The sequence below is a fragment of the Macrobrachium rosenbergii genome, chromosome 11 (assembly GCF_040412425.1).
Source record: "Macrobrachium rosenbergii isolate ZJJX-2024 chromosome 11, ASM4041242v1, whole genome shotgun sequence".
Classification (NCBI taxonomy): Eukaryota; Metazoa; Arthropoda; class Malacostraca; order Decapoda; family Palaemonidae; genus Macrobrachium; species Macrobrachium rosenbergii.
Window position 1 is genome coordinate 40631553 of NC_089751.1, and position 24874 is coordinate 40656426.

At 35.9% G+C, this 24874-nt stretch overlaps 1 protein-coding gene across 1 annotated transcript in view; it reads right to left on the minus strand.

Annotated features, from left to right (window-relative positions):
* The window catches only part of LOC136843351 (uncharacterized), a 35903-nt gene that overhangs the window by 9174 nt on the left and 1855 nt on the right, over positions 1-24874 (minus strand). The window contains exons 2-5 of the mRNA XM_067111656.1: positions 14960-15107; positions 12645-12721; positions 8843-8991; positions 3185-3292 (exon numbers count right to left, since the gene is read on the minus strand). Coding sequence (XP_066967757.1) covers positions 3185-3292; positions 8843-8991; positions 12645-12721; positions 14960-15107 — 482 coding nt within the window. The remainder of the gene's footprint in view (positions 1-3184; positions 3293-8842; positions 8992-12644; positions 12722-14959; positions 15108-24874) is intronic.

The following is a 24874-nucleotide window of genomic DNA, read 5'->3' on the forward strand; positions in this document are numbered from 1 at the left end:
GTCACTATATGGTGGTATATGCCGTGCTTGGCTGGGGCCCCGGGGACTTGGCGGCTCGGGCTTAAACACCTCGGGAACTCCGACAGAAGGTGTGCGTACTGGTGGGGGCGACGGCGCTGATGGTGGGTCTGGGTCCCGCCGTTAACGGGAGAGACCGGCAGGAGTCGGGATCGAGGAGGCGCTGCGCCCGGCGCCGACTAGCAGGCCGAAGTGCGCCAGGAAATCGGCCCCAGGAGTGGGGTTCCTCGTCCGCGACGATGAAGTCCCAGGAGTAATTCTGGCCAAGGATGGAGATCGACAGGAGCCTGGTGCCGTAGGAGAGGATGGGGTTCCGTTGGCGGCCGTCAGGAAGGCGGCCGGGTCTGGTGTCTGGTTGCGGTCCTCTCTGGATGCTGGGAAGACCGACTTGAAGGCTCCTGTGTCGACCAGCATCATCCTGCCGGAGACGGTGTCGCGGACGTAAAACCTACTGTTTTGAGGCCCTGGGTTCTTCGGCTGCCATGGCGGCCTGTCCTGCTGGCCGCCGCCACCCCGTTTTTTGAGCGGTTGAACGAGCAGGGCGGCAGGCAGTTTCGGGCGTCCTTTCCGAACCACTTGTGATAGCGACAGAAGCCGGGGACCACCGTCTACTGTGGTTCGGTGGACGTTTGTTGGCGATGGCGTTGACGGGCTGCTCGTCCTCTTCAGGCTGGACGGAGCTGACCGGCTGAGTGGCCGGTTTTAGCCGCTGTGAAGCCTTGACGGAGTCTGTGAGGTGTTGTGCCACCTCTGAGGTCCTCGACAGGCATGGTGTAGGGGTGAGCGATCTGGTTGCGTACTTCCAGGAGGAGTTGGCGAAGGAAAATTTCCCGTACGAAGCTTATCTCCTGCCGCTTGTTCGTGTCACCCGAAACTGGTGTTGACAGGAGATCTACGACCATGCCCCAAGCGTCTCTTGGATCGAGGTCGTGGCGTGGGTTATTGGCAAGGTCGATAGCACGGGCGGCCCGCTCGGCGATGGGCAGGGAGCAAGCTTCGAGGAGGAACTTTTTGTAGTGCTGTATGTGAGGGTGAGTGTTTGGGTACCGCGAGATGAATTTGTTGTACACGTCCTCCGGAAGGGCGTTGAGCACTGTGTCGGCCTGTAGGATTTCGTCCGTGAGGTCCGCGATTCTGAAGTGGCTCTCCACCCTGCGCAGCCATCTCGATGGGTTGCCCTGCGTAAACGGCGGCAGCTTTAGGGTGAGGGCGCCCGCGATTGTGTTGCCCGGCCGTCGTGTGTTGGGGCGCTGGTGTGGAGTTGCGGGAGGGCCTCGATGCGGGGCGGCGCGGCTGCGATGGGAGGTAGGTAAACCTCGGAGTCCGCGGGGTCCGCGTTTAACTGCATGAAGGAGGGGATATCCGCGTCCATGCTCGCTCCTTTGACCCCCTTACTGGAGTAGGATACTCGCGTCAGTACGCACTTTCGTGCGCCGTGTGGTTCCGCTAGTGACGCTGATGGGGTGCGCCGACGAGTCAGCACGCTCAAACGCTGGTTACAGCGCCGTGTTTAGGCCGCTAAGAGCGTTTTTGGAGAAACCCTGGAGCCAAGACTGAGTCGCCGTGTGAGTCCGCTAATGGCTCCGGGATACTCCGGGGGTCACCACTGTAAAGGTGTCAAAGAAACGAGCAGGTAAAGGTTACTGCTGGTTTATTACAGATCCAGGCGGCTTATATTGCGGCCGACTGACGCCGGGCCGTGAGAGACAATGGAATTGACTGTGACCTGAGGTCGAAACAATAAACAATAATATACAGTGACCGAGTACGAATTACAATACGAAACATACAGAGACACAATATAGATACAGTCTTGATGCCTGTGAATGAAGAAACATGTGATACACAATGTGTGACATTCGTATAAATACCATAAAGTAAAATGATAAAAATGCGTGACCTGGCACGTTTTAGGCGTGACTAATTTAGCTTGAAGAAAACGGGAAGTCACCAAAGAAAACAAGCTCAGCGGAGACTTAATTAATGGCGCCGCCGAAACACTATCCTGGCGCCGAATTGGTGACTTTACAAATCATACAATCTGCGAATTACGAACTTCCACAGTGATTAGGAAAAGATGGCTTAATGGACAGTAGGCTGGAAGTAGAGGGGAAGATCCTACCCTAACTACATAATCTGCAAATTAAAACTTCCAAAGTGCCCATGGCAAGAGATGCATTGAAGGATATTAGGCTACCTGATTAGAAGAGGGACATCTTCCTCGAGCTCAAAGGAGCAGTGACCGAATTAATACCTACAGAAACAAGACTGATTTATCACCTCGCAGCAGAGAGAAACAAGATCGAGAAACGTGAAGTAAAGACGGACTCAGTGATTAGAGGAGTGGCTAACAGAACTATGAGGTTTCTCTATGACAGGTTTAGAGTCATCAAAACACACAAGAATGTTGACCGAATTGGAAGGTTCTTGTACATTTTTAAACAATAATATTAGAGGAGCGAGTTGGAAGAGAAAACTGATATAGTAAGTATTATACCTACAGTATGCTTTACAGGCATTCAACATGACTAAATTTTTTTAATCCCTTTTCAGATATAATCACGTGAACAGGGTTGGTAGATTAAGAAAGAATAAACTTGAGACTGTATGTATATGTATATATATATATATATATATATATATATATATATATATATATATATATATATATATATATATATATATATGTATCAAATAACAGAATTAGAGATGTATCAAATAACAGAATTAGCGTGCAGCCGGTCGTTGAGTATGTTAGGTTCTCACGCTGGAAGTGGCCTGGCCATGTGTACAGAAGTCAGGGAATAGTAGGAGATACGCCGGGGTGGGTTGCCCTTGGTAGAAGAGGTAGAGGTAGGCCAAAGGAGAAGTGGTTAAGGACAATGAAGCGGGAAGCAGGAGAAGAGTGTCGGGAAGATCCTGAAGAATTAGTCCAGAACAGAATGTGGTGGCGTGAGTTTATCGAGGCCCTATATGCATCCCCGTGGGTGCCACAGGAAATGATTGATTGATTAACTGATATAGGCCTATGCATGTATGTGTGTAGTCAGATAGATTACGAAGCATCTATCAACGACACATTACTGACAGGATAAATAATCCTGGATCTTTCTAAACTTGGGAGAGTCGTGCCTTAAACTCGTTTGAAAATATTCAGTATAAATACCTGAGACGAAGCAAAAGTCCCGCCTAAACTGTCTTGCTCTTGTCCAACGATGAGGGTTCCGTTGAAGAGATATTCCTTAACTGGAAACACTTGCGCACTGCCATAAAGCTGTTGAGTAAAAAGAAGTAAAAAAAAAAACACTATTCTTTAGTTGTTCCCTGACAGAAACGAATAAAGCTAATCCCTGCCTCACCACCAATTCTTACAAAATACAATCAGTTGATCATTGAAATTCGGGCGTTATTGTGGACCTTAAACTAAACATTTTACTATTAAATTCATTTTGAGTTTATTCTTCTATATCTTTAGATAAGTGTTTACACACAAATTTGAATAAACACAAATGGACAGACGTGTACACACACATACACAACACACACACACACACACACACACATATATATATATATATATATATATATATATATATATATATATATATATATATATATATATATATATATATATATATATATATATATATATATATATATATATATATATATATATATATATATATATATATATATATATATATATATACATACAGCTGGACTGCGTGCCCGGTCATTCCACGGATACTTGACAATGAGGACTGTTAGTCCTGGAAAGCTTGTAATTTTCTGAATAAATAACTCTGCTAGATACTATCCAGTTTCAATGAGGTCCTGTTAGTAAATATATATATATATATATATATATATATATATATATATATATATATATATATATATATATATGTATATATATATATATATATATATATATATATATATATATATATATATATAAAATTATATGTATACATACATACAGTCTAATGAACTTTGATGCACAAGTAACTTCATATGTTTTAAGACGACACCACCTAATCTCCTATATTTTTCCTTCTTTTCAAGTCTAAAACTTTAAAGGAAAAAGTAAAAATGAATGCTATATTCTTCCATTTATTATTCATTACTTACAGCTGTTACAGTCATTAACTCACGTCCAACACCATGGCTACTGGAACAACATAATCATTTACACACTTTCTTTCAAAATGTTAATCTCCAAGACAAAAAGAGATATAGGATATTAGTGCATCCCTATCTGCCACATGTGCAGATGCATTCAACAAGAGTAATTTAAGAGTAAGACAGTCTCTCGAATTTTGCCCATGGCATTTTTATGCTTTGAATTATCAAGCCACAAATAACCTTTTAATACTGAATTTATGTAGACAGTAATTATATACATATAAATATATATATATATATATATATATATATATATATATATATATATATGTGTGTATATATATACAATGTATATATATATATATATATATATATATATATATATATATATATATATATATATATATATTATATATGTATAACTGAATCACGAAGATATGGAACGTGATGAATGTATAAATAAAGGCAACTGCCATAAGGGAAAAAGTGAAACAACGGAGTGGTTGCTAGGCCTTTCGACTCACGGTCCTTTACTTTGCAGACTAAGTAAAGGACTGTGAGTCGCTGTTTTGCTTTTTCCCTTCGTGGCAGTTGCCATTATCTATCTATATATACTGTATAAAAATGGATGTATGTGTGTATGTGTGTGTGTGTGTATGTTCCACATACACTCTGAAACTCATCGAGCAATTTCAACCAAACTTGGTATACATATGACTTATTATCTCGAAAAGAACACTGTGTGGTTAAGACATCATTGGCACCAAAGGTGGTGGTGTGGGAAGGGGGGGACATATAAAAATAACCAAAAATGACAGATATTTGCATCTAATCCATAGTTTTCGAGGCTGCTGAGATGAATAGTGACACTCCCAATAAGTCCAATTTCAGCCCCGATAGGAAGGGTGGGAAGGGGGGTAACATGTAAAAATAACCAAAAATGACAGATATTAGTGTCTAATCCATAGTTTTCCAGCTCGCTGAGATGAACAGTAACACTCCCAATGCCCTTTAAGTACAAGTTCAGCCCCGATAGGAAGTGAGGGTGAGAAGGGGTGGGAAGGTGGTGACGTAAAAATAATCGAAAACGACAGATATTAGTGTCTAATCAATAGTTTTCAAGCTCGCTTAGATGAACAGTAACACTCCCGATGCTCTTTAAGTTCAAGTTCAGCCCGATAGGAAGTGGGGGGTGAGGAGGGGTGAAATATAAAATGTCAAAAATGCTGGGCAATGTAATTGAAGCAACTATCTTAACAGGAAAGGGAGAGAGAGAGAGAGTTTATTGGTGGTCATTCTGAGTTTTCCGGGGCAGCGCTGGGTTGTCAGCTAGTATATATATATATATATATATATATATATATATATATATATATATATATATATATATATATATATATATATATATATAATCTCAAAACATAAAATAGTGCAAAGCAAGGCAAAACAGAAATCCAACATGGCAACAATTTCGCTACGCGAGCTTTTCTTGTAAAGAACATACCTAAACTTAGCACAATGTACAATCAGCGTTTACTTTTTAAGAAAACAGTTCATAACGTAGAAAGGTAGCTTTTTCTCTCCGAGAAAGAATTATTGCATTTTATTGCAGATCCTTTAAAATTCCTGACGCGCTGTATGCCACATGTTACTCGCGGTTGGCGAATCCCTCGTAACCTAGTCTAACCTGAGATCGCTCGGATTGCACGGTAACAAGTAAGTTTACAGCGAGAGGAATTAATTTAAGTGAAAACATAAATTGGGATTCATTGTCACCAAATCGCGAGCACCGAACTTTCATGGTATAATTAGGGAGTTTCTTGTTAATCCCGAAGAATCGCTTACTGTATAGTCTGCCTGTATTGAATAAAAATGTTATTTTATTATCAGTGTCTTTAAAGCATTGTTACTACCACAATTTTCAACCTTTGCTGGTATGTACCCTCTTTATTTTTAACTGCATTCTCGCGCTGATTCGGAATACTCCACAGTCCCCAACAGTTATCAAAGAGCAACGCATGGTATTTAAAGGTTGCTGCCTTGACATTTTTCTGCTTCTTGGCAATCATGCAACACTCTGAAGAGCCCAGCCAAAACAAGAGAATCATAACTTATTTAAATCAAGCGTTAAAAATATGAGACAAGAAAGAAAGAAAGGAGGAAACTGCAATACAGAGGCAGTATAGATGAACTGTTGCGATTTCAAAAGGGAGGTTTTATTCATTTCAGTGAATCGTAAAACATGAGACGCGGCTTTTCGTTCAGTTCCATTTGATGGTCTGTTGGTTTGAAAGCATAAGAATGTCCTTTGCCTCTTTTTCTAAACAAAAACAAATTCATTTCACCTTGAAATTGCGAGTAATTAAATTATATTAATACATATTTTTGTAAAAGATACGTAACATTCAAAATCAACCAATGGACTTTATTTACATATACATTATATATACATATACATATATATATATATATATATATATATATATATATATATATATATATATATATATATATATATATATATATATATATATATAAGTGTTTCATGTAAAATTCCGGTCCGTAAATAATGAAGACTTCCACTCTCCATGACCTTGATCTTAAACGTGATAATACAGCTCGTAACTATTGCTGTCATCAAAGGAGATTTTTGGTTCCTGTTTAATTGTAAGAATTTGTTTGGGCTTTTTTTTCACTGCTGACACTTAGCATCTGTTTAACGTAAAATAAACACTATAAGATTAATGATATTCTCTCTCTCTCTCTCTCTCTCTCTCTCTCTCTCTCTCTCTCTCTCTCTCTCTCTCTCTCTCTCACTTTCTGAGCGAAGAATTTTTAAAATCATGTACGTTATTTTACATAAGACTATCCGGCGGTCTCAGATTTGACAGGCTTAGAAAACTTACAACAGTCAGAAGCTAATTTCTTTTCTTTCTGTAAATATGCGAGCGGAGGTTGAAATAAATAACGAAGACAAAGTAAAGGTGAATCCAAACTATGTTATTAACAAAGCCATAAGCCTTCCGGTAGAGTGTGATTTAGTTTTTAACGTTACAAACAGCCCAAAGGAGCATAAAATGAAGAACGTCGACAATATATAGCTGTGAACTGAATGTGCAGTCTAAGTTAACAATGTCAGAAAACTTGCAGGGTGGAATAGTTTTGTTTTTAGTGCCATAAGCAATGTAAAAAAAGCATCAAATTACGAAATTCAACATTATAACTGCGAAGCCTAACCCTAGTCGATACAAACAAAATTACAAAACTTCCAGTATAAATAAGTACTGCCTACATTGTTAAAAACGATCTGAAGTCACATAAACAGTAGAATTTGGGCAATATAGCTGGATGGCCCACGTACGATAAAAAGTAGTGGTTTCTCTTCTATGTGCAAAGGTGCAAAATACCCTGACGTATAGGTTTCTCTTCTAAGAGTACAGAAATTATATACAACAGATCTTGAAAGCATGCATGCCTTAACATACTGGTTTCTTTAAGTGTGCAGAAAGTATATCAGATCTTGAAAGCATGCATGCCTTAACATACTGGTTTCTCTTCTAAGTGTGCAGCAAGTATAACAGATCTTGAAAGCATGCATGCCTTAACATACTGGTTTCTCTTCTAAGTGTGCAGAAAGTATATCGGATCTTGAAAGCACTCATGCATGAATATAATGGTTTTTCTTTTGAAAAGTTTATATCAACCGTTGACGCGTCAGCTATTTGGCCACCTGTTGCTCTTAAAGAGGTTGGGTTGGGAAAGAGAGTAGAAAGAAAGAAGTGTATTAAAACGAAAGTGGGTTTAAAGGAAGAGCAGAAGAGGTAAAGGAAAGGGAATAATGGAGAAGACCGAAGAAAGAGAGTGGGACAAACGAAGAGAATAGGGAAATGATAAATGGATAAAGGTAAAAATAGAGAAATCATTTGGCAGAAGAAATAAGGAAAGATGAGAGAACAAAGAGGAAAAAAGGGAATGAAGGAAAGAGGAAAGACCGAAGGAAGGAAACGATACAGAATGGAGACAGGAAAAACGAAAAACGGGAGGGAAAATGGAGAAGAAAGAGTGAAAAGACCGAGGGAAGAAGAGCACTTGACAGCAACAGGTTAAGTTATTGGTTTGTTGATCACGTTGCCAAGGAGCAGAGCAAACGACATTCGATACGCTATAACCCTTCCCGCTAAGACACTCTTAAACTGTAATGCTTTAACAGTCAGGTAAAAGCCTTCATGCACCATTCAGGATTTTAGTTTCATATAAATGTGCAACTCTCACAAATAAAACGTAATTTTGTAAATTCCTGTTTCCCCTTTCCGGTATCGTTGACGCTGGGATATAAATATGCATTTTTTGCTGATGATTATTTGTTCATTATCTAAATGTTCACAGATGAATTCGCGTTGTCTTGCATGGGTCGGAATGAAACTTGGAAAATGGGAAACCTTTACAAAGGATCATTTTATATTGCTTAACCTAAATACTAAGGAATGATAATATTCTTTTATTGTTCATTGTTTCCTTATAATTGTAACTTCTTCTACGGCTTTCTTAAGTAGAATTGTATGGAACAATCAACTTGGAGGGCAATTCTCCATTCTGTTACTGATAGCAACAGAATTGAATAGCTCGTCTTTTGTTATGAATATGTTTCAAAGACTCCAGCGTACATATAAATGCATTTCCAAAGTCATCCGTTCCTTACCTTCCCTTGCCAGTAGATCTTATGATCCTTTTGACTGAGCCTGTGGCAGAAATGGTTCCACGTCTCAGGATAGATCTCCAACGGTCCGTTCACTTCTAAAGTTTGCTTGAGGTTGTGGAGGTAAACGTTCATTTCCGTGGCCATGCTATCTGTGGCGTCAACGAAAGAAGAAGAATAATGATTCGAGCCGGTGCAATGCGGTACTTCATCATGCAATCAGTTTGTGTATGTTATTAATCATGGAAGTAAGTGTTAATGATTCAGAAGTGATGAGCCTGAGGCTGTTTCCACTTCAGGCTTATCTCCATTCTGTCAACCCCTACGTTCTCCTCAACCTCTCCAAATGGCAGCTAGATACTTTTCACCCTTCCATTGTTACTGAAATCCACAGATATACCTATTTTTAATTTCACACATCCTCCCCTAAGCATGTATCTTATTTTCCTGTGAACTCGTAGTGTCATCTTTTCAACTCAAGACTGCTATCTACAGTATATGAGGCAACATGATAAACCATAGACTTATTATGTTCCCACTGTTCTTATAAAGGATGTCTTTTTGCTTCAGTCTCACAGAATTAAATGTATGTAGTGAAATGCTAAAACAGAATCAACAAAGGCAACTAAACATTTCATATATATATATATATATATATATATATATATGAAATTTTTATCACACCGTGATTTTTATACAATCATGAAGCTACAAATGTCGCTTAATATCGAAATTCACGCTACCTCGGTATATCTCCGTTGGAGAATTGTCGCCGAAGGGGAATTTATATAAGTGATAAATGAATTGGAATCGTGGGGACACGAACCCGCGACGAAAGCCTATTCAGCGACTCCAGTTGACGTAAACCATTGAGCCATCAAGAGAGGTATAAGTCTTTTGCCGAGATGTCGTACTGCTTTTACCCGTCGTGAGCGGGGAAAGTGTACTAGCCTCGACAATGACCCACCTCCGCCATGACAGTTCATTGGTACGTTTGGAACACGCAGCTCTTGTTATGAAATTTTTATCACACCGTGATTTTTATACAATCATGAAGCTACAAATGTCGCTTAATATCGAAATTCACGCTACCTCGGTATATCTCCGTTGGAGAATTGTCGCCGAAGGGGAATTTATATAAGTGATAAATGAATTGGAATCGTGGGGACACGAACCCGCGACGAAAGCCTATTCAGCGACTCCAGTTGACGTAAACCATTGAGCCATCAAGAGAGGTATAAGTCTTTTGCCGAGATGTCGTACTGCTTTTACCCGTCGTGAGCGGGGAAAGTGTACTAGCCTCGACAATGACCCACCTCCGCCATGACAGTTCATTGGTACGTTTGGAACACGCAGCTCTTGTTATGAAATTTTTATCACACCGTGATTTTTATACAATCATGAAGCTACAAATGTCGCTTAATATCGAAATTCACGCTACCTCGGTATATCTCCGTTGGAGAATTGTCGCCGAAGGGGAATTTATATAAGTGATAAATGAATTGGAATCGTGGGGACACGAACCCGCGACGAAAGCCTATTCAGCGACTCCAGTTGACGTAAACCATTGAGCCATCAAGAGAGGTATAAGTCTTTTGCCGAGATAATAAGTTGTCATTTTTAGATGTACAGATATACAGAAATAGTGGCAAATTTGATTGAGACCTCTGTTTATAGGAAAAGTACTTTTACTGGCTTGGGATTGAATTACCTCAGTTTTTCGCCAAAGTTGTATAAGATGAACTCAATACGCACTTTGATTAATAGAGCCTACAATGTTTGTTGTGATTTTAATTTATTTCATCAAGATATGGTTTTCCTCCAGAATTATTTTTCTGAAAACTCATATCCCATTTTTGTATTTTACAAAGTTCTGAAAAATTTTTTAAATGAAAAGTTTTGTCCCAGACCGGTGTACAGTACTGCTAGTAAAGATGTAACGTACATTAAATTGCCTTACCTTGGTCATAGTAGCTATATGGTCCGAAAAAAGTTACAAGAAATACTTAAGCATTGTTTCCCTCAAATCAGTTTCCGGTTTGTTTTCTGTAATCCTTTTACAATATTATCACTTTTGAGAGGGAAGCCTACTCTGCCTGTGGACCTTAATTCCTGTGTCGTTTACTTGTTCACTTGTTTGCAGTGTGGTCTGCTATACGTGGGATCTAGTTCCCGCTGGCTCAGACACAGAATTTTGGAACACAGAGGTCTTTCTATTAGAAATAGGTTTCCCCTTTCCAAACCACCCTTTTCTGCCATTAGAGAACACAGTTTAGCACAGGACCATCCTTTCACTGACCTCGATTTTCGGGTACTGTCTTTTTGTTCAAATAGACTGGACCTTTTAATTTCAGAGTCGCTGACTATTAAAAAGATGAAGCCGGAATTGAACAACAACTCGTCTGGTATTCAACTAGCTATCGTGTAATTTCATAGTAGGTACTCAATTAGGTCGTTAAATATTTTACTTTGTGAGTGGTAGTTTGTTTACATTTCACTTTAGTTTTATTTTCATATTTTTATGTTTGTGTTTTTAATTTTTCGTTATTTTACGTCTCACCCTTTTAGTTTGTATTTACTTGTTCATTTTATATATTTCGTTAGTAATTTTGCTGAAGATTTATTATGACAATTCATTTTATTGTAATTTTGTTGATTCTTATCCTTGTCGGTTTTTTCAGCCTGATGATGAGGTTTTATACCTCGAAAGCTCGTACAATAAAAAGAATGTTCTTCCTGGTCTTGGCAATATTATTTATCATTAAGCTAATATATATATATATATATATATATATATATATATATATATATATATATATATATATATATATATATATATATACATATATATATATATATATATATATATATATATATATATATATATATATATATATATATACATACATACATATAATATATGTGTGTGTGTGATGTGTGTGTGTGTTGAATTGAATTGAATATGGAATTTAGGCCAAAGGCCAAGCACTGGGACCAATGAGGTCATTCAGCGCTGAAACGGAAATTGACAGTAAAAAGGTCCGAAAGGCGTAACAGGAGGAAAGCCTCGCAGTTGCACAATGAATCAGTTGTTAGGAGAGGGTTGAAAGTAAGATGGAAGAAAGAGAATATGAAAGGAGGTACAGTAAAGGGAACGAAAGGGGTTGCAGCTAGGGGCCGTAGGCACGCTGCAAAGAACCTCAAGTAAAGCCTGCGTGTTCAAGTCCCTGTTAAATTTTACAGATTTTTCCATGTATTATTCTAGAAGTTATATCCTCATTCTATAGACACCTTTGAATATAACGGTCTTAATTTCAATTCGGACTCACATCCTGCATTACCAGTCATTACGTAAAAGGAATATGAAGTGAAATATGGCAACCAGGAAGACTTAGGGTTGCCGTACAGTATCTACCATTCTTTACTCAAGAGAAATACTGTAATATTTAAATGAAAATTTGAAATTATACTCCGTAGAGTTTCTACAGATAATCCGGAGTTTTTAGCACTAATTATAATTTATCAAATAAGATAAACCGTAAATGATCTTGAAATGCCTCCTTTTGCTATTATGTTCTTCTTTAATGAAATTTTATGTAAAATCTTGGAAAGTGTGATATCAAACTTTTGTATGAGACTTCCCAATAAGTTCATTCTGGTAACGATAAAAACCAAATATCATCTTATGAAAAGACATGAGATACAACCAGTTATCAAACAGCTGAGGTAACACTCTTAGTATACACAAACACAAAGTCCGCTCTCAGTAGAAAAAAAAAGGAGAAGAAGAATTAAGTTCACTTACAAAAAAGGATTTCGTTGGCATTTTGATGGCTTATTGCGTAGGACAGATGAATATCGTACTCGGAAAAACGCTCAACCCTGTTTGGGAAAATTATGATTCGATTACAAAACTGAAGTGAAATCTGACTACAAAATGTGAAAAACACAAAATCTAAAATACATGTTTCTTGATGTAAGAAAATACCGAATCTATTATTTTGGGTTGGTTTACTTCCAGCCATGTGTCAAATTTTGAAATCTATTTTTACACAAAGTGATATGTTACTAGAGGGAAAATACTCATACCGTTTTTAAGTGCTTGTTTCTGAAAGTTAACAACTCTTCTTACTTATAGGGTTAAATGTTCTACAGAAGAATTTTTACTTTTCATAAAACATTTTGGTGTTTAATTAAATCAGAGAATTAGATGACAGGGCAACAAAGCAAATTTGAAGACTGACTTCGATGAAACAAGACTCATTACGCAGCGCAATAATAATATTTTGGTTTCATTTACAATATCCCAAATGTTCTGACATTAACATAAAATGATAAAAAAATCTCTTGTTATATAAGGTCTCTCTGCACTGCAGCGTAGCTAAGTATTTTCCTTTTCTATTTTATTAATTCAAACAAAACAATTACCATCAGCTACTTTGCATGCCTGAGTAGGTAAACGTTTATTACAGGTGCAATTACTGTCATTCTGTACATAACATTCCTTTTCATCAAACCCAATAGGGGCACTTATGAAGGCAGTTCCATCCTTAATTTCGTAAGATTATTCCAGGCATTATTTTGATATATATGAGGACAAATTACACCACAGTTTGGAAAACACCAAGTTATTTTATCCTGGCTGTCCAAAAATAAAAATAAATTAGAAATGAAAATAAGATGAACCGTTCAGCTACAAAATGAACAGGTAAATGAATAAATAAATCAAGTGAATAACCATTTATTAAATAAATGATAAATAAATAAAACTTAGTTCATTATGGCTACCTCAAAAATGAATCAACCCAAAATGAAAATAAAGGTCTTTCTTGAATCAATAAATGAATTAAAAAAAACTGTAGATGATCGAATTTTCATTTATAAAATCTTAATGTGTGAAAAACAAGCCCTGTTGATTTTCATATATAAAATCTTTTTACATGAAAAACAAGCCCTGTTGGTTTTCATAAATAAAATCTTAATACATGAAAAACAAGACCTGTTGATTTTAATGTATAAAATCTTAATATATGAAAATCAAGCCCTGTTGATTTTCATGTATAAAATCTCATTATATGAAAAACAAGCCCTGTTGATTTTCATATATAAAATCTCAATATATGAAAAACACACCCTGTTGATTTTCATGTATAAAATCTAAATATATGAAAAACAAGCCCTGTTGATTTTCACATATAAAATCTTAATACATGGAAAATAAGCCCTATTGATTTTCATGTATAAAATCTTCAAATATAAAATCTTAATACATGAAAAACAAGCCCTATTGATTTTCATGTATAAAATCTCAATACATGAAAAACAAGCCCTGTTGATTTTCATATATAAAATCTTAATATATGAAAAAACAAGCCCTGTTGATTTTCATGTATAAAATTTTAATATATGAAAAACAAGCCCTGTTAATTTTCATATATAAAATCTCAATACATGTAAAACAAGCCCTGTTGATTTTCATGTATAAAATCTTAATACATGAAAAACAAACCCTGTTGATTTTCACGTATAAAATCTTAATGTCTGAAAAACAAACCCTGTTGATTTTCACTTATAAAATCTTAATGTCTGAAAAACAAACCCTGTTGATTTTCATGTATAAAATCTTAATATCTGAAAAACAAGTCCTGTTGATTTTCATGTATAAAATCTTAATACATGAAAAACAAGCCCTGTTGATTTCCATGTATAAAACCTTAATGTATGAAAAACAAGCCCTGTTGATTTTCATGTATAAAATTTCATATATAAAATCTTAATACATGAAAACAAGCCCTATTAATTTTCATGTATAAAATCTCAATACATGAAAAACAAGCCCAGTTGATTTTCATGTATAAAATCCAATACATGAAAAACAAGCCCTGTTGATTTTCATGTATAAAATCTCAATATGTGAAAAAAAGCTCAATATATGAAAAACAAGCCCTGTTGATCTCCATGTATAAAATCATAATATATGAAAAACAAGCCCTGTTGATTTTCATGTATAAAACCTCAATGCATGAAAAACAAGCTCTGTTGATTTCCATGTATAAAATCTCAATATATGAAAAACAAGCCCTGTTCATAATTTTCAACAGAAACAAGACCGCTGCCAACCGTATCCGATAACAGATGGTAATGTTCGAGTAGGACTGCCAGGGCTTGGGGAAATCGTATCTCACGAAGACGTTGGTCATGGGACTCGTCCACAGGCCTCTCTGCAGGCTGTACATCTTCACCTCGGGTTGTCCTACGTCCTGCGTCTCTGGAGAAGACAGGAATAGAATGAAATATTAAATTTAGGCCAAAGGACGAACGATGAGACCTATGAGGTCATTCAGCACTGAAAGGGAAATTGAGAGCAAAAGGCTTTAAAGGTGTAACAGGAGGAAACTTGAAAGTTGCACTAGGAAACACCTGTTAGGAGTAGAAAGGGTGGAAAGCAAGATGGAAGAAAGAATATGAACGGAGGTATAGGAAAAGGCTGGAAAAGACAGGAGAAATGCAGATCAGCTCTAATGTGCGTACGTAAAAGACTGTGTACATGAATACATACAAACTTACACGCATGAAAAGTAGTGTTCGCATATAAAAAGGGGGTGGGTGTTAGAAGACTACATAAAAGGTAGTTTTTACATTGTTCGTCAGACGAAGGTGGGGCGCTAGGATTGTTCGTAATACAACATAATTATAATTCAGTTTCCATTCTCCTTATAAATATTATACTGCATTATAATTAGGATATCATAAACGTGATAATTAAAGGTTGCGTGCGTTGTTCCAGGTTTTAACCCAACATGTTACGTACCGGTACATTAATTTTACTTTCTGCGTTTTCCTTCAACCCAAAAGTTATCTCCTACGTTCGTAATTTGCCCCAAAAGTAAAACACCAAATATCTTCTGCAAAAATATTGCTTCTTGATACAAAGACTTGCGTTGCCATACAGTAATCCCCTCATTTCACAAGCAAGGGACATGTGAAATCGATCCCCGATGGCGAGGTATGACTTAGTTGCATTTTATGAATAACTTAGTAACCTTCTGCTGACCTAAGCTGCCAATTAAGTATGTATTAATAAGGCAACTGGGATGAATCTTAGCTAAGGTACGAGCGGGCAATTTTATCTCTCTGAAGGGAAAGGCGGAAAGTTATATATTAAAACCAGTGGTATATATATATATATATATATATATATATATATATATATATATATATATATATTATATATATATGGTTTTAATATATGAGATCTTGACGTGCTTTACGTCTATACACGTAAGTGTACATGAAAGGTTGTGTACATACCACATACATACATACACCCACACACTCACACACACATATATACAGTATATATATATTTATGTGTGTGTATGTATGAAAGTTTATAATGTGCATGTGCGTAGTGTACATATATATATATATATATATATATATATATATATATATATATATATATATATATATATATATATATATATATATATAATTATATATATATAATTATATATATATACATATACTTCTGGATGGCAAAAATAGATAAATGGCTATTTGAGGTACTATAAACTCATCAGCAGCTGTTTGTATCTTTCATAGTCTAGTGCACTGATTCTCAAACTGGGTGCCGTGGCACCCTGGGGTGCCATAGACAGTGCCTAGGGGTGCCGCAAGATTGTCATGAATTTTTTCTTGGCTAGATCATCTCAATGAGCATTTGTAAAAAAAAAAAAAAAGAAAGTTTGTAGGTCTTCATATAATAATCATCAGTGTATCTACTCTAACGATGTTTATCTAATTCTTCTGATATGCTCTTTGTTTGTACGGTATATTCCTGAATGTACGGTGTGCTGATTTTTATTCATCAAATAAGAAGTTAATTCATGCGGTGTGGTGGGATAATGAAGAACGGGTACCACGGTACTGTTAATATTAATTAGGATGCCATCACTAAAAAAAGACTGAGAACCAGTGATCTAGTGGATATGACGCTTACATAATTGGTGAGAGAGACGGAGTTCGAATCATTAGCTAGAATGAAGTATTACAGACACGGTCCGTTAAAACCCATTTTGCCGCTGGATACATGAAGGGTTAATGGACTACAGTGGGCAAATAAGCATTTACTAGGAATCAGAAGTGTAACGTGTAACTCTTCATAGAAGAATAGGCATATTGATGAATTTGTGTGTATATATATATATATATATATATATATATATATATATATATATATATATATATATATATATATATATATATATATATATATATATATATATATATATATATAAATAAAACTGAGCACCTGCAAATCTGTCCTCTCTCTCTCTCCTATCTATTTATCCATCTATCTATCTCTCTTGACACATATATAAGACTTTTTTTTTTATACAAGACACCATGAAATACGACACATCGTACAAGAAAAGCAAGTATGAGTAAGTGGATTAATGGATTCCGGAAGTGTCCGGGAAACGGGCGAAGCGCAACACCGCCTAAGCATGGAATTCTCCAATAAATCGACATCAACATTTGTTTGTTTCTTTGTTTGTTTGCTTACCTGTTTCCATGGAGTCTTTCTTCAGCTGAAACTGTAATGCACGCCCCTTACGAATACTTTTCCAAAGTGAGGTGGTTAGACATCGCATGAAATGCCAGTGAACTGAATCACTCTTTATCAGAAACATTTTTCGTGATTTGAAGCTCATGGATGCATCGATGGAATTTTGATAAATTATACAAACGACAATTGCAGTATTTAAAAGAAAGATAAGTGAGGAATGCAACAGGTTATAATGAAGTACAATGTGACAATTTGAAGAAATGAAATGAATATATATATATATATATATATATATATATATATATATATATATATATATATATATATATATATATATATATATATATATATATAACTGAATCACGAAAACATGGAACGTGATGAATATATAAATAAAGACAAATCCACGAAGGAAGAGAAACAATGTAGTGCTGCAAGGCCTTTCGACTTAAAGTAAAGGACTATAAGTCGTAAGGCCTTGCAGCACTCCATTGTTTCTCTTTCCTTCATGGATTTTGTTTATATATATATATATATATATATATATATATATATATATATATATATGTGTGTGTGTGTGTGTGTGTGTGTGTGTGTGTGTGTGTGTGTGTGTGTGTGTGTAGTTTTAAATTCATGAATTTTAATTGTAGCAAATTTGATACTGAAAGTGAGAAAGTGCTATAGATTATATCTTTTGTAACGAAATCACTTCTGGCAATATATCCCGTAGTATTTGGTGGCTACAACTAGTTTAACTACTGAAACTGACAAGTTGCCTATTGTGGTAATTCTAGAAATTTAATATTGTGAGGCTTTCACGTCTATTACAAAGCATTATCGGCCTAGGAGTTGACCCCGTAATTAAATAAAATGATGTCTGTCCCTCCTGAAACAAAGGATTCTGTGGAAGAACCAGAATGCAATTAAACTCTACGGTGTTTTTACCACAATTTTAAATTACTTAAATCATACTGATAGAAAGAGTTAAGACACAATCAGAAGGACGACTGCACGAGCATTAAACCAAGCTCTTAACCCACTTACTGTTTCAAGGCTGAGTTACCAGTTAATAATAGATGTTATTAATGAGAGCTGACTCTACAAGTTCTGGAAAGGAAAAAAAAAAAGACGCGTGCGTACGAACTAACATACATAGACTTTTGCAGCAAGCTGTTCATGTTTGTCGAAATGTAATCGTACAGATAAAGTACGGGAGTAATCAAAAGGTAACCCGGAGAAAGTATTATCAGGTAACCATGAATAAGTATTACTGGGTAACCCCTGAAAAAGTGCTATCAGGTAACCCTGAAAAAGCATTAAAAGTAACCCTGACAAAGTATTAAATGGTAACCCTGGAAAAGTATTAACAGGTAACCCTGAGAAAGTATTAGAAGGTAACCCAGACAAAGTGTTAAACACAATACTGAATAAGTATTATCAGATATCAGGTAACCCTGAAAAAAAGTATCAACAGGTATTCCTGAAAAAGTATTAACTGGTAACTGTGAAAAAGTATTGAAAGGTAACCCTGAAAAAGTATTGAGATGTGCCCCTGAAAAAGTATTAAAAGGTAACCCTGAAAAAGTATTGAGAGGTAACCCTGAAAAAGTATTAAAAGGTAACCCTGAAAAAGCATTATTAGGTAACCCTGAAATAATCATAGAAAATATTAAAAGGTAACCTTAAGAAAGCATTAAAAGGTAACCAAGACAAAGTGTTAAAAGGTAACCTTGAAAAAGTATTATCAGTTAACCCTGAAAAAGTATTATCAGATAGACCTGAAAAAGTATTCTCAGGTAAACTTGAAAAGATGTTAAAAGGTAACCTGAAAAAGTATAATCAGGTAACCTATAAAAAGTATCATCAGATAGCTCTGGTATTATCAGGTAACCTGAAAAATATTATCAGGTAACCCTGAAAAAGCATTAAAAAGTAACCCTGCAAAAGCATTAAAAGATAATCCTGAAAACAGGTCACTGGTCTCAAAACTCCTGGAACTTTCGCCCATCAATCACTAGGCAACCGAACAGACGGGGGACAAATGAAACGACCCAAACAAGCGAGCCAGCGATCATCAAGGTCGGCGGCGCCTGCGCAAATTTATGTGAGAAACAACAAAGTAAACCCGATTTGCGAAAGTTTTGTCGCGTGCCATGTCGCATGTTCTCAATTCATTCAATATACATTCATCATACAAACTTATGGGACCCTTATCGCCCATGGTGACCTGTAGAGTAAACATTGGGAATTTGTGGTGATTGCTTTGGTATTCTTATCTTTGTCGTGCTAATTACGACTTCGTTATTGAGTATAAAGAATTGTTATCAACGAATTACTCACATACATATGATTATTACTTAATGACTTCTTCATTAATTACTGTCCCATGAAAAACAAATTTGACAAACGAAAGATGAAGAGATTGAACATAAATACAAAAAAATACAAATACAAAAAAATACAAAAGAAAATCATTCCAAGACAAGACACTTTCTTATTTCATAACTAAAGGTTAGATCACTACAGGTCTTCGATCCATTAAACGTAATTAAAGTCATCAGACTATCCAGAAATAACTTGCAATGTCAGTGGACCGTAATATCGCCCTCCGTTTCCATAACAGTTCATTGGCCATTGCCGTTAATAGCAGTTTTCTCAATAAGAACAAAGTCTCCAGGTAACCTTGCACACGCCAATCTTATTCTAACGTTAAGCCGAATTAAAGCAATGAGTGCAAACTCTGCTTCATGTGACAGCGACCAATTAACTACTTTCAAATAATTACTTCTCACTTTAAAGTAACTCATGCCTCTGCTGAAATCCATAATCCTCTGTCTTCATTTGCCTTCCTCTAGTGCACATTACGTTACGTTTGGCTTATTATAAGCAAAATAGCAATTACTGAAAGCAATGTCTTCTTCGTTCTCCAAAAATGAAGTCTAATCATTATCAATGATTATTAGGCAAAGAGGGAATTATATCTGGGTAATTTTGTTTCTGAAGGTATCTTCATGGCATAGTTCCTATCTGTGTGTGTGTGTGTGTGTATATATATATATATATATATATATATATATATATATATATATATATATATATATATATATATATATATATATATAAGGAAAAGGGAGAATAAATAATAATAATAATAATAATAATAATAATAATAATAATAATAATAATAATAATAATAATAATAATAATGGCAGTGGGACCGACAATAACGTCGAGTTCTTGAAAATGGTGATAGTGTATCGTAAAAATCAAAGGATTTGTAATGTTAAATATGACAATTAGCCTATAGACAAGGATCAACTAACCCAAAGAGGTTTCATTTTTCTCTTCAGCAATGATAACAGTATTTATAATCTCCTTAAAGAAAATACCACACCGTATCTCATCTCAAAAGTTTTAGTGAAAGTTCCACAATTGCAATTTCCTTACAGATTCCCTCAAGTCTCATCAGTCACCGCTAATTGCTATCAAATTTTCCACCGACATTTTGTATAGGTTAAAAATACCACAATTATTTCCCTATGATTCTTGGTGGTGCATTTCCTTCTGGGACTTTGTTGTTAAGCTGAATTATTCTTTAACACATCTCCATCTAATCCAACTTCCATTCTATCAAAGAGCAACTGGGGCGTTCTAGCCCAGAAAGAGCAAGTTAGGGGAAACGTTTTTTGGGGGTTAGGATTTTGCTTCCTTAACCTTCAGTCGCAATTACCCAGGTCACTCAATATTAGGAGTAAGAAAATACTGAGTGTTCTTTTAAATGAAGCCTATTAAATGCTGGCACGAGCTCTTGCTCACAGAGCAGCCCGTGAAAAACGTGCAGTATTTTCCTTTTTAAGTTATAAAGTCTGCAGTTTTTAGCTCATATCAAGTCTCTGTAACAACCTTGCAAGCTACTTTGAGTGTCTGGTCTCCTATTATCGTATCTGACAAATGAGGCAAATAATACTATTAGATACTACAAATAATGTTATCCTTTGGATGTGCTCCTGAATCTTAACAAATGACTGACCTAGTACGAGGCACAACTTATCGAATTCCTGCTACTCAAGACTCGTCTAGTGTAAATGATTTAGAGCCCACGCCACCATTAGGAGTTAGACAGAGAGAGAGAGAGAGAGAGAGAGAGAGAGAGAGAGAGAGAGAGAGAGAGAGAGAGAGAGAGAGAGAAATTCTCTCCTTTTTATATATAGAGCATTTTCAATCTTTTTTTTTTTTGTCCAATTGTGCTGTCGTGACAAAATTTTGAAGTCACAAAATACTGCTTATTCATGTTGTTTTACCCCTTTTTTCCTCTATCGTGCTTAAGCACAAACAAATGAGATAGATAAATAAATTTAAAAATCAATTCTGTGGCTTAGTTAAATAATCAAATATAGGCCTATGGATACAGAAAAGTAAAAAAAAAAAATAAGCAGTCCTGAAAAAAACTGACCTTTGTTTCAATGAAAAAAACTTGAAGAGCCATGTAAGACCCAAAAAGAAGTCAACGTACTTCTGCGACTAATCTGTGGAAGTCTAATGCATATGAGATTACATAAAGGTCAGAAATACCATTTAGAAGAGATACTTTACTCTCAAATGCCCCAAGATTAACAAAGCTTGCTGTATAAAATCCACCTTGCATCTAAACTCGTAGAGGACGAGCATTAAGATAAATCTCAAAAAAGCAGCGAAACTATACCTAAAGGATTTTGTCGATTTGAGAACGAACCTTTAAAAAGGGTAGGATAGAGTGAGAAAATTTAATGATACCATACGGGAAATGACGAAAATTACACATGTAGATTAGACAATATATCAAACACCACAGGGAAGAAATGAAACGCGGTTGTAGGTCCTGAACGGTGTCGTCTTCAGTGTTAACTAGGCTAAGCCACCTTCAGAGGACTGATACAAAAGTGGCAGAAATTCATACGAACATACCGATGGTTGGAAAACAAGCATTAGCAACTGAAATGTGTTTTTAGGCATGTACGAGTGATTATAAGCACAGATTGGACAATCTTGAAGGTTAGATGGAGATGGTTTTACCATGTCACTCGATCTACCCGGGGGAGAATAATACAAGATAGTATCGCCTAGGGTCATGTGGACACCAGAAGAGCTGGAGGGCCCAGACTTACTGAATTAGAACTATGACACGGCAGAGTAACTATATAAGTGGAGATATGTGGAAGTGAAAGCACAGGAAAGACAGGAGTAGCCGAATTTCACAAAGGACTTTCCACTACACGACGTTGGAAGCGATGGTAAATATAATGGCGATGATGATGATGACATATAACAAAAAGCGAAGAAGTAATCATGTGTTTATCAACTTTGTAATAATGACACAATTAGTATAGATTGCTCATTTGATGCAATCTCCGTGCATTTGCCTACGATACGATTACTAATAATACTACGGAAACATTTTAGATGCACTAAAGCAACTCTGATCACTCCGCTGTAATATTTCCACGGATAATTACAATTTGGAGAAACTCGCCCCAGTGTTTCGAAGGTGTTCTGGTTAATCTTTAAAAAATAAATCTAATTTAAAGACAGAAATTTGCTGACCCAGGGACATATGCCTTTTTAATTTCGGAAGGGCATGGATCACTGGGGTACAGCCGCCCCGGTTTCACAGCCATTCCTTAGAAGTGAATTTGTTAGTAGCACGTTTTTTAACCTCAGCAGACGCTGGTATCCATTTCGAGTTGGGTAGACTGGTGGGCGGCAGGCCGTGAGCGATCCATTGACCTCGTGAACGAGAGCCGGAACTATTCAGAAACAAGGCCAGGAGAAAAAATAAAACTGTTAAATATATACAATGACAATAACTAATTCTTTTTAAGGTCCTATGACGCAGATTTCTGTCGAGCGCTTCGTGGCATTTGGAATACCTTCCGTCTAGGACGAACATTGCATTAAGAATGCATCAAACAGAAAGCATATTTGAAGCTATCATTTCCTGGAGAGGGCCATTTTAGCTGTCAACTTACTAATCAATACCTTTCTACATTCAGCTCACAGCCTGTGATTTTATATTTACAAGTCCAAGTAAATATAAAATCACTTTATCAATTATTAGTGAATGTGTTCGCAAAATGACCCCCGAATTATTCCTGAATGCTTCCGCCCTTCAGTCACAATGTTCATCCTGTCACCAAGAGGCAGTTAAAACTTCGTTGAGCAAGTGACTGGAAATAGTAGTCAGCCAAAGTCGCTAAATTAAGCAGTGATTGTTGGCGTTTATGGTAAATTTCGATGGCATCGCGTCTACACAAATCATATTTGGTTTCTGATTTAAGCTGTGCATTTGGGTGACAACGTAGTCAGGATCTAAATACCTTTATTTTAAACATTAAGATATCCTCTACGTTAACAATAATCATCAGACTATATATATATATATATATATATATATATATATATATATATATATATATAAAATATACATATATATACACATAACATATACACATATATGCACATACATATATAAATACATACACATATATGTATATATATATATATATATACATATACTGTATATATGTATATTAGTTATACTGTTATTGGAAGGTGCATAATCTCTACTGTGCAGTAGAGCAGACGCAACAGGAACTTCTGGCAAGCAGAAAGCTTTTCTAACACAAGCAACGAATGCTCACAAACAATCATTCATTTTAATGCAGGAAAACTTCATAGCAAATTCTCTCCTCCGATTCTCCCTACAAGTAATGACCACATCAGAAATAAAAGATTAGACCTTAGCGTTTGCTGTTCACCTTCGTGTTTCTACGTTCACATTTGTCATTCATTTAATGATATTGTAAAGAAAACTTCTGCTAATCTACAAAATATTTTTGCTCATTTGTTTGATATTCGTACAAAAATTTTAAAAATCAACTCAAGTTTCTCGTTAATGTGTGGTGGTGTGCACGCGCATACATGCATTGCAGAAAATATGAATACATATAATACATACACAGGTGTATATTTATATTTACTTGAAATCAATATGTATAATATATATATATATATATATATATATATATATATATATATATATATATATATATATATATATATATATATATATATATATATATATTTATAATGTATATATGCATATATATACATATATATGTGTGTGTGCGTATCTGGGGGTAAATATACCACAAGACGGTAGGATGAGAAGGAAATGAATCGCAGAGTTAGTAAAACAAGAAAGGTAGCAGGATGCATGCATAAGATGAAATGGGAACTGGGAATATATTTCTTGCGTTGTGGATGTTATCTCAATATTCAAGAATTTTTCTTTTCTTTCCATAAGTACCTGCTTTTCATAAAAACCCACAAATTAAAGAACATACCTAATTTTCAAAGCAAAATGTAATTAAGAAGATGATGCAGAGAGTCACAAACAACTAAAGAAAGTGGTTTTACGCTGACAG